The following is an 11,321-nucleotide window of genomic DNA, read 5'->3' on the forward strand; positions in this document are numbered from 1 at the left end:
GGGTGTTTATCGTGTCAGTTGATGTTATGAACGACGTACATTGTCAGCATCGTGTAATATGGTTTCATTTTTTTCCTGTTTTTCTCACTTAGTTTGTGGAATTGTTAGCATTAGACGACCTTTGGCATCCTCCTATTCAGAAAAACGTTTAATGCTTCATTGTCATTTCATCAAGTCTTGGTAGATTTAAAGTTATTTGGAAATGCATACTGCACACATGTTAATGCTTCATTTATGCGGGTAACTAACATGTTCCAAGACTGCTCCCATATGAATGCTTAACAAAGAAACACACTTATTTTGAACACACTAACAATGTTTGATATCATTGCATGTCATTAATATGTTTTGTCCAAGAATAATGATGCTTTGTTATTCATTAAGATCACCATTTCATTCACTATTCTTTCATACATTGTATCAAACAGTTTGAGGGCATGTATGAAGCCAATTCTAATCTTCAAAAGGGCAGCACCCAAAATATCCATGAACATTCACCGAACTTCAGAGAGTCAGCACCCAAAGTATCCATGGATGTTTATTGAAGTTCGGGTGGTCAGCTGACCCCTTGCCTCTCAATGCATCCGCCACTGCTTGGTGGAAGAGATCCGGATAGGATATCTTCTCAAATTTTCTCATTTCGTTTTCCATATTTACCTCTTTATTCAATCTCGCGTGTATGGCACGTGATTAATTTTAAAGGAATTGATGAAAAAGACTTTAACTACACGTTTTGAAGATTTAAAGGACCAAATGATCATCTATTTTTAGTTAAAAGACTATTACTCAAATGAGCTAACAATAATGTATTTGCCGATAAAAGACTATTACTCCAATTAAATGCTCCAGATGCATTACTCAAATAAATCGATTAATCTAAACTGTATTTGCCGTCGGATGAATCCAACGGCTATAATAAAATAGATGCCCCAGATTAGGCCCCACACACACAGCGGAGTTTCGCGCCACTTTTGTCCTCCGGTGATTTTCTCACTTTTTCCTTGCCTGATTTCTCCAAGTGACGGCAGTGAAGACTGAAGAAGATGCTGTGGGTAGACAAGTACCGACCCAAAACCCTAGACCAGGCAATTGTCCACCAAGACATCGCCCAAAACCTCAAGAAACTCGTGCGACTCTACCCCTCTCTCGTCGATTTCAATTCCCAATTTCTAAGATTTCATAACCCTAACTTCTTCTTGTGCAGGTTGCAGAGCAGGATTGCCCCCATTTGCTCTTTTATGGCCCTTCCGGCTCCGGCAAAAAAACCCTCATCATCGCCCTCCTCCGTCAGGTTTTCGGACCCAGCGCGGATAAGGTCCCAATTTTCTCATACATTTTCCCGTTTATTTGTTTTGACCTTTTGGGATTCAAATTATTGATCTTTTTCTTTTGGGTCTTCTGTCCACCTTTATATAGTTTGTTTTGGTATAAAACGAATTTACAGAACTAAAACGAAACGAATTTAAACATGCAAGGATGGATTCCTCCTTACAAGTCAATCAGAATCCGAAAAGTTTGCATCTTTTTTATCTTTTTGCGGTTCCAGTAATGAGCAATTCGTCCTTGTAAGTCAATCACAATCCGAAATTTTGTTGGTTGGCATTTGAGAAATTTTGTGTTTGTGGTTGGCAGGTGAAAGTGGAAAATAGGGCATGGAAAGTTGATGTAAGCTTCACCTTCTTTTGATTGATGGGATTGATCATTGTTGCAACTTCTGTAAAAATTGTTGCTTATTTGTCATTTAGGTGAAAAGCTGTGTTAAATTCCTGTTCATTGATGATTGCTGGCCATCTTTTATCCCATACGTTGAACATGCTAAAGTATTATGTTTATGAGCCATTTCATATCCGAATAATTAATTATGAATTCAAATTCAAATTCAATTTTCTCCTCTTTATGATTCATTTCTCATTTCCTTGTTCAGAATGCATGGATTGGTTTTTCTTACCTCTATTTGTTCGCTTCTTGAAACAAAATTAGGTGCTTACTTTTATTTTTAGAGAAAAGCCTCCATAGAATTGGAGCTGTAGGATATATTTAGATCTCTTACATGATATGGCAGAAGGACACTGACATCTCCAACCTTCGTGAGCATAGTACATTAACCAATTTATATATCTTTTAATGCTCACCTTATTTCCAGACATTTGGGGCCTATACAATGTATTAGTAACGTTATTTATATTTATGAAAGATTATTTTCCCTTGAATATCTCCTTGTTCAACCTAAAACTTTTGTTCAATGCGTTTTGAGCTTCTTATAACCGGTATTTGATTAAATCTTCCACTTGCTTATTCATTTGATTTTTCTTGCATTCAATTTTAACTATAAGTTTTTTTCCTATGATTTATTTATAGGCTGGGAGCAGAACCATTGATATAGAGTTGACTACATTGTCAAGCACAAACCATATTGAATTGAACCCCAGTGATGCAGGCTTTCAGGACAGATATATTGTCCAAGAGATCATTAAAGAAATGGCTAAAAATAGGCCCATTGACACAAAAGGGAAAAAAGGATATAAAAGTAAGTTGAACTAAGTTTACTATCCTATTATTTATGAATAAAACTTATCCAGTGTATACGTTTGGAAGTATTTCTTTTGCACATTCACTTGAACAGTATGCAGTATTTCTTTAGAATAAATTGCTTGTTCATCTTATGGTTTTTTATTTTGTTTTCTCATCCTTTTCACAGTTCTGTTCAATAGGCATTGTATCTTTCTCTCTCGTCCCCATTCTAAAAACCTAAGAAAACGAAGAAAATGCAGCTGGATGATCAACAAATTTGGTGTTTCAGTCTTTAAGATTTGTGTGCTGATAACATGTCCTCTTTGCAATGCCAGTCTTAGTGCTGAATGAAGTTGACAAGCTTTCAAGAGAAGCGCAGCATTCTCTTCGAAGAACTATGGAGAAATATAGTGCTTATTGCCGGCTAATACTATGCTGTAACAGTTCTTCAAAGGTTACTGAAGCAATCCGGTCTCGGTGTTTAAATGTGCGAATAAATGCGCCAACAGAAGACCAGGTTAAATTTGCTAGGATACAAATTTTAGAATTTGATGTCATAAAGTATGTTGACTTCCACTGTCAATTTAGGTCTCATTCGATGGTTTCATGTGAAACTTTTTGTGCCAGATTGTTAAGGTATTGGAGTTCATTGGAAAGAAGGAAGCGCTGCAACTTCCTTCTGGATTCACTGCTCGTATAGCTGAAAAATCAAATAGGAGCTTAAGGAGAGCTATATTGTCAATAGAAACTTGTCGTGTCCAACAGTTGAGTGCCAGAGTTCTAATTGGTCATCCGTTGTGTGAAGCAGTTTTTTTCTTTCTATGCGCCTATGCACCTTGCAGGAATAGCACAGGTTCTGATGGCTAGGGTCTTCCGTACTTTTCATGTGGTTGTAGGTATCCCTTTACAAGTAACCAATCAATACCCCCAATGGACTGGGAGGAATATGTTTCTGAAATCGCCTCTGATATAATGAAGGAGCAGAGCCCAAAAAGGTTTGGCTCTTACAATATTGACATATATTGCAGCATTTTATCTGTAGTTTGAAATTGTTCTAGTTCAATGGTTAAATTGAACTCAAGAAAACACTGTAAAATGTGGAAAGCCATTGGCTGGCCTATTTGTCTAGTAGAGGCTGCCCCCATTAATTGTTTATTTTCATTCATCATTTTTCTTTCACAACATATCCAATTGAACTTATGTAGATGCTTCATTAATTGGGTTGCTTCAAATAGCCAATTTCTCTCTTTTTTCGTATTTTTTGTTTATTAGTTACCTAAAGGAGGAAAGGAAAAAGAAAGCCGCTGTGTATTGGCTACATCTCTCTAAGTTTATTGCTTCAATTAAAAAGAAATAAAATCATTGGCAGCTTAAATATGAGCTTCTTATGCAAGATCCATAGAAGGTCCATCATCATGTAGTATTTTCCAAACTAGGTATTGGACCTTCGAACCCTCTTTGCATGCCATTTTAAGAGCATGCCACCTTTCATGTTCCTCATTCTAATTCTTGGATCTCTCACCGTGGAGGCCCACAGATTTACGGTATGCATGTCACTTATTTACTTTGCTTGTAATGAGATTTTTATGATAATCACTTTTAGCATCTTCTAGTAGTTGGACTTTGGTTTATGAATGAAGATCATGATGTAAATTCAGTGAATTCTTGTGAAGAGTTACTTTATTATTCTTTGTTGCTTGCGGTTGCTATACTTTGCCATTAACCTTTTTCTTGTATCTTACTGTACCACCTTGGATGCACTATTCTTGGAATACTCTTTTGATCAACAAAATAACTTCTTCTTTATCACATGCCTTACCTTTTGTGATATCTAGATGCATGTATGAATCATCCATCTTCCCCTCCTTTGCAACATTTCATGGATGGTTAATCTGCCATTAGATGATTGTCAGTCTCAATTGGCTTTTGTGGTTTCTCTTTCTGGAATTGAAGCAGAATAGATTCCACATAGCCAGATGTGACAAATTTTGATGCATCCTCATAATTCAGCCATCCAATTTTGTATCTAACCTCCCATGATATCTTTCAAATTTTTCGCTCTTTCAGCTAGATGATGTGAAAGTGTTGGATATTTTGAATCTATGGTCATGATTATTAAAAAAGACTTTATTTTCCCACCAAGGGAGATTTTGTAATTGCGTGAAAATGGAGACCAGCAGGCCCTTGTTTACTGTAATGCAATTATCTAATATGAAAGGATTTGACAAATTTCTTTCTTGTTATGTTGTTAGAAGATCCTGTATTTAATTCATTATGGGATGTCTGAAGTTTTTCCTTATATTTTTGTAGCTATATTCATGATTAATGAAGTAGGGTTGGTGATTCCTGGCTTCTCATTTCGGATCTTCCACTTTTTCCTAAAATTTTCTGATAAAAAAAATTATTCTGTTTGCTTAAGGCTTTATCAGGTGCGGCAGAAGCTGTATGAGCTACTTCTAAATTGTATTCCTCCAGAGATCATCTTGAAGGTACAAATATTTTCCTTTACTATGGTTTTCTATAATTTGTTGCCCTACCTTATTTGTTTTAGGGGTTTTTTTTTTTTTTTTTTCCAATTGTTCTAGGGTTTATTAAGTGTGGCAAAAATTTTATGAGCTACTTCTTAGTTTAGTCCCACGGAATAATCTTCAAGTGTTCCCTTATTTTCATTTCCACAGTTTTTGCTCAAATTAACTTGAAAGTTATATTTTCTGTTTTCTCAGAGGCTGCTTTATGAGTTATTGAAGAAATTGGATGCAGAACTGAAGCATGAGGTCTGCCATTGGGCTGCATATTACGTAAGTATAATCATTTTCCATACCCTTGGTTCCGACTTGAGTTCCTTTTGCACAATGTGGTTAGATCAAGTTTATATTGACCATCTCTGCTTATTATGAGCTTGCATCTGTTGTGCTGCAAATCAACGTTAGCATACCACGACCACAAAAATTATGCTTAGCATGCTGACGCCATCAAATTGGTCCACAATTTAATAAAGTTTTACACATTTGGTATTTCATACCATAATGTCCTAATAGTCATTTTCCTTCATTTTTTAAAATCTTTCCCACCCGCTTTACATATTATGGTAAATGATAAAATCCCAAGAAGACAATGCAGTTAGGATATCCATGATCCATGGTTGATTTGGTGGATTCTTCTGGTCGTCATCTGATGTTATTGTACGGTATTGGGAGCTAGGTTGTGGTTGGTTATACATATATCAGTGTATTAAATAGTGTTTTCGTAGTGCGCGAAATTTCCGGGTTTGTTCGCGAGGCGTTCAAAATTTTCTACATGTAGTTGATTTGTGAAGTTCCCAAATAGCATACGCTATTTGATCAAAGTGTATGCAATTGCAATTATAATTCGGCTGTATTGTTGAAAAGGCGTACATTATCATGGATTTGAGCATTTGGGCTTAGGCCTTCCACAGTAGTTTGAACGAATGGGATAGCTATATACAGGAATCAGGCAACCTAAGTTTACTACCGTCTAGTGTAACACTACTGCTACACTAGTGTGAGAGTTCAATATACTAATATTACACTCACGAGTTCAATATATCGGTACACACTCGGTTTCCAGCCCAAATATATTGGCATCATGCTCACTTTTGCCGGCCTACTATGGAAGGCCTTAGTGAGACCAATAAAAAGGAATTATCAGGTTTATTTTTTATTAACACAATGTATTATTTGTATCATAATACTTTATATTCCGCAAGGCGTAGTGTAAGCCTTAATGTGTTGACGCATAAGCTTTTCAGAGAATATCCTTGCATCTTATTGTCCTCTGGGTCTACACTTTTGTAATCTCGTAGAGTTATCTTTACATTGCATTTCTTTTTTGTTTACAGGAACACAGGATGCGTCTTGGGCAGAAAGCAATATTTCACCTTGAAGGTACTTCTATCTCTCTGGATGCAGCATGAGATTATGATAAGTACAAACGAGGAAACGATACACGTTATGTTGGTTGCTTTGGATTAATGGGTTAAAAGTGTTTTTGAAATATACTTGACTGGAAAAAAAAAAAAAAAAAAAAAAAAGAGGGTATTAGAATACCTTCACATAGCGAAAACATCTCATTGCATATAAGGTTTCATCTATTTTATGTGTGCATGGTAAATATATTAGATTAGGCAGCACTGAGTAATGTTGGATGCTGGCTTTTTATAGCGTGTGCGATATTGTTTTTGTATTCGTGTTTTTTGATTTTTCGTTTTGAAAAGAAAAAGGATTGAAATGGACGAAATGATTATAAACCTAGAACTAAAAACCATTTACAATTATTACAAGCAGTTTTATGTATTATTCTTCCTTTCTTCTTCATACATGTAATGTCCTTGCTCTTTCTCCTCACCATCTCCATTTTTCTCTCTACGAACAGGCTTTTAGTTTTCAGTACATATACCTAAACTGTTGCTAGATATTTGTTTGCTTACCAATTTAGATAGAGGCAATTTGCAAGTGAGACTACTTTATTGTACTTTCCCCGCAAGGTTACTTTTTTGGTCATCAGGATTCATTTAGGTTTGTAATTACAGCTTCCCCTTTAGCATATGCCCTTCAAGCAGTTATAATGGCATTGGTTACATGTATATTAAATATCAGACTCCCTTTTCCGTTACAACGGTCAGAATCAAGGTAGTTTTGATAGATTCTAGCGTCTGATGATCTCTCTCCCTCCCTCACACACGCACACGCTTACATAAATTTCTCTATGCCTGTGGGGGCTTGTAACGACACATTAGACAAAATGAAGTTGCCTATTGAGCTGGCGTTGCCTCTAATGAAGTTCCTTTCAATCTTATTTTGCCAGCATTCGTGGCGAAGTTCATGAGCATCTATAAGGCTTTTCTCATTGAAGCGTTTGGCTGAACACTGCACTAGCATGGTTTCCCGTCAACATGAAATGTATTTTTTCAACTTGATGGCAATGAATTGTACTCAAGAGTTCAGTGCTTGTCGTGTCAGTTGATGTTATGAACAACGTGCATTGTCAGCATCGTGTTATATGGTTTCATTTTTTTCCTGTTTTTCTCACTTAATTTGTAGAATTGTTAGCATTAGACGACCTTTGGCATCCTCCTTTTCAGAAAAACTTTTGACTTTGTTGTTGCTGCATTTTCCTGAAAGATTAAGATTGTATTGGAGAAAACATTATTTTGCTATTTAGGCTTTATTTAAATTGTTTGTTATTATATCTCTGTTAGTAGTATTGTTTGGTCTATTGTTCTTAAAGCAACATGTTAACAGCAATAATTAGCATGTTGGGATAGTCTCGAACATGTTTAATATATTAAGAGGAGAAAGTCTAAGCACTCGTTTGGTATCTAAAATTGGATTAGTATGGTTAACTTAATATATTCAAGTTATGTTGAAGGATTCGTTTGGTCACCTGATTTGTTGTCCGAGAACTTGACTTGAGTGTGATCGCACGCAACGTGATGTATGAGGATGTGGAGAGTTGTTGTATCAGATAGTATCAAGACACGGACGTGTAAAGGAAGAAAAATGCAGGCGAGACAGTTGGCGCGTTGACGTGAGGCAACTGCCCGTTTGGCATTAGCGGCGGTTGCACGGGCGTGATTGAAGGGTCTGGCTGGCCAGATCTGATTTAAAGGCAGTTGCTAACTTGCTATCCCACTTGAAAGAGAAACAGCAGCTCATCAACAGCTGGACTAAAACTGCACTTTGTGAGTATCTGTTATGGAGCATCTTAATTATTTTTAATATGTATACACATTTTATTTATATATCCTTTTAAAAAAGACCATTCAATATATATAGAGATTTTATTTATATATTCTTTTATAAAAGACCATTCGAGTCCGAGTGGCGCCTTTTTTTTAATTTTTTTTTTTTTTATAAGAATGACCAGTTGGTGATGAAGTTATGGCACTTAACCTTTTTGGAGGCTGAGAAGACTCATAGAGCATTTTAATCTTTTCCTGGCCATCATCGTATGATTCACCAGCGCTATAAATCGAGCTTGGAACAAGTTGTGTGGAGTACGGACTTAGAATTAACTTATGAGTCCGAGTGGCTTTGTCAACTTGTACTTAACAGATGAGTTTACTACTAAGACCTGGTAATTAGATTTTTTTAAGGAATTTTAATGAAAAGCTCATGGTACTGTTCACTTTAACAAAAAACCATATTTTTACACTAAAAAGTCAATTCTGGGACTATTCACTTTACCCTTTATTTTGTCTTTATCGTTAAAACTTAAAGTTTTCAATTCATTTTCATTAGTTTTCATTTTTTTAATGTACAATGGAGTATCTGATCACATGTTGCACAAAATGTGAGCACAAACAAACTGCTGCCGACATGTTTTAGTACTATACATACATAAACTAGTTATCCAGTCCAGCCATGCGGTGACCTAGGGATGGCAAAAGTCTCCGTCGGCTCCCGATCATGTGGAGGGAGGAGCAGGAAGCCAAATCGGGATTGGGTTTGGGTTTGGTATTGTGATGCGGTTCTCAAATCCACCCCAAAAATTCTATTAGTAAAACGATAATAACTTGTATAAAAATGTACGGTGCTTACCACTTACTTGCGTTCATTCCAAAAAATAATTTAAACACTAATCTTTTATTTTTAATGATAACCTAAAAAATGATTGGTTGACAGATTATGAAATAGAAACATACGAGTTGTTAACGTATCATGATGCTCCACCACTATGAATTCCAGTGTAGCACTGGAACTCATATAGATGAATGATCAGAGTTCCGATTAGCTTTTTTTCATACAGGCACACTTACACCAAGAGTAAAATAATAAAATGATAGAAAACTCATTATCTATGAGATCTAGCTTAATACTTTTTATTTACTGAGTAGAATTAGAAATTATAATAAAAGGAAATGATAAGATCATATCCATTTCTCTTTTTTTTCTTCTCTTTTGAACTAAGAGAGAGATAGTGGACTAAGCCTCATAATATGCTAGCAATAATGTGATTCAAATTCGTTTTTTACGAGAATCGAACCTAAAACCTCTCATTTATAAGTGAAAATAAATATCACTAGATCATAATAAAATAAATAAATGTCTCCATAGTTGATCGAATCTCACACCAAACCTCAGCAAAAAGCTACCACAACAACAATGACTTATTCCATTACGCAACGACTTTGCTTCAAAGAAACGAAAAAGATGTAACCAATGTCTCTACTCTTAAATTCCGCCACGCGTCATCAAACCTACAACGCCACGCTGGGAGAGCCAATCCAACGGTCATTTTTTCCTTGCCGGCCCCTAACCTTTGCCGCGTTGCAGTCCCCAACGTCTTTCTTTTTTCTCCCAACTCTTTAACCAATAGATCCGTTATCAACGTTCACTTTTTTAAATCAACGGTCATATTTTTAAATCAAAAAACAAAAAAAGGTAAGCAAAATCGGTTCCCCACCCACTCCAAGTCACAAACGACAATTATAACAACGCGTTTTTGAAAACTGTAAATTAATTGGTACACTAATTAATCATTATTAATAATTAAAATTAATTAATAATATTTATTTTTTTCAAAATACGCGTAAAAGTGGCACACTATTTAGAGGCCAATGTGCGCACCAAACCCTAAAATTGTCTCCAAAGTTTTCTCAACAAACTGGAAGAAAGAGTGGTTAAGGCAAGAGCAACCACCACCCTACAAAAAGAGGGTGTTACCCTAAACTCCTCCCAAATGCCAACCATTTTCCGAAGGATTTTCCTTATTTACAATCTTCTTAATACATTCCTCCTCTCTTTGGTCCCCAAGCATCTCAGGCCTCTCCTCCCCTCCTCCTGGTTCCCCCATCACACCACTCTTCTTGACACCAAAACACCGTCACCCCAACCCCCACCTCCGTCGTTGTTGTCTTTGCCCTTGCCCTTGCCTTCTGGCGGTGCTTGTCACGTCAGAATGGACCCCAATGAGCTCAAACGCGTGTTCCAGATGTTTGACCGCAATGGGGACGGGCGGATTACCAAGCAGGAGCTCAACGACTCCTTGGAGAACTTGGGAATCTACATCCCCGACAAGGAGCTCTTCAACATGATCGAAAAGATTGACGTGAACGGTGACGGGTGCGTGGACATTGACGAGTTCGGGGAGTTGTACCAGTCTATCATGGACGAGCGCGACGAGGAGGAGGACATGAAGGAGGCATTCAACGTGTTTGATCAAAACGGAGACGGGTTCATAACCGTCGATGAGTTGAGGTCGGTTTTGTCGTCCCTCGGGCTTAAGCAAGGGAGAACTATAGAGGACTGCAAGAGGATGATCATGAAGGTGGATGTGGACGGAGATGGGAGGGTCAACTACAAGGAATTCAGGCAAATGATGAAGGGAGGAGGGTTTAGTGCATTGAGTTAACAAAAATGTGTCTCCCTAATTGGATGTGTAGATATTTTTCACAAAGTACACAAAAAAATGAGTGGCGATTGTGATCACTATGTTGTAGGATACATGGTACGTACAAATCGTCGAGGGTGTACGTGGCTCAACGGCCATGGCGGCCGCTGCGAGGGACGACGGCACGTTGGGGCTCCGGTGAGGGCTCTGGGTTTAGGTTTGGGAAGTATGTTGTTGATGGTGTCTTTAGGAACGAGGGAGGTAATGTCAGTGGGACAAATCTTGGGAGAGGGGCGAATAGGAGGGCATAGATTAGAAGTTGGGGAGTTTTATTCTTTGTGGAATTTTATTTTATTAAACCAATTGATTGTTATTTTCCCAACTCGTTATTTGCTTGAGAATTTTCATATTGTATTTGTAATTTGGTTATTGAAATTACTGTATATTGTTGTCATGAA

General features: G+C 37.0%; 2 protein-coding genes across 4 annotated transcripts; both read left to right on the plus strand.

Moving 5' to 3' along the window:
• The first annotated feature begins 966 nt into the window (after positions 1–966).
• LOC103939315 (replication factor C subunit 3) lies at positions 967–8,318 on the plus strand. Of its 3 annotated transcripts, none has more exons than XM_048579818.1 (11): positions 967–1,127; positions 1,205–1,315; positions 1,633–1,665; positions 2,359–2,527; positions 2,847–3,028; positions 3,139–3,275; positions 3,408–3,506; positions 4,931–5,000; positions 5,235–5,309; positions 6,371–6,416; positions 7,900–8,318. In XM_048579818.1, exons 1-11 carry the CDS (start codon positions 1,044–1,046, stop codon positions 7,941–7,943), a joined length of 1,050 nt encoding a protein of 349 aa, XP_048435775.1. In that variant the 5' UTR covers positions 967–1,043; the 3' UTR covers positions 7,944–8,318. The 3 variants fall into 3 exon arrangements, with proteins under 3 accessions (XP_048435775.1, XP_009347662.2, XP_048435776.1); XM_009349387.3 differs by lacking the exon at positions 7,900–8,318 and adding an exon at positions 7,336–7,719; XM_048579819.1 differs by lacking the exons at positions 1,633–1,665; positions 7,900–8,318 and adding an exon at positions 7,336–7,719.
• Positions 8,319–10,099: 1,781 nt separating this feature from the next.
• Positions 10,100–11,321, plus strand: LOC103939317 (calmodulin-like protein 7). Its single transcript, XM_009349390.3, has one exon. It carries the CDS (start codon positions 10,213–10,215, stop codon positions 10,882–10,884), a length of 672 nt encoding a protein of 223 aa, XP_009347665.2. The 5' UTR covers positions 10,100–10,212; the 3' UTR covers positions 10,885–11,321.

Source organism: the organism of the source record quoted next, unplaced genomic scaffold (genome assembly GCF_019419815.1).
Source record: "Pyrus x bretschneideri cultivar Hongxiangsu unplaced genomic scaffold, Pyrus_bretschneideri_v1 Contig14, whole genome shotgun sequence".
Lineage (NCBI taxonomy): Eukaryota > Viridiplantae > Streptophyta > Magnoliopsida > Rosales > Rosaceae > Pyrus > Pyrus x bretschneideri.

Coding starts and splice junctions, on each gene's coding strand:
- LOC103939315 (XM_009349387.3), top strand. CDS start 1,044: ATGCTGTGGGTAGACAAGTACCGACCCAAAACCCTAGACCAGGCAATT. Junction 1,128..1,204: donor CCCAAAACCTCAAGAAACTC/GTGCGACTCTAC, acceptor CTTCTTGTGCAG/GTTGCAGAGCAGGATTGCCC. Junction 3,507..4,930: donor AAGGAGCAGAGCCCAAAAAG/GTTTGGCTCTTA, acceptor TGTTTGCTTAAG/GCTTTATCAGGTGCGGCAGA.
- LOC103939317 (XM_009349390.3), top strand. CDS start 10,213: ATGCCAACCATTTTCCGAAGGATTTTCCTTATTTACAATCTTCTTAAT.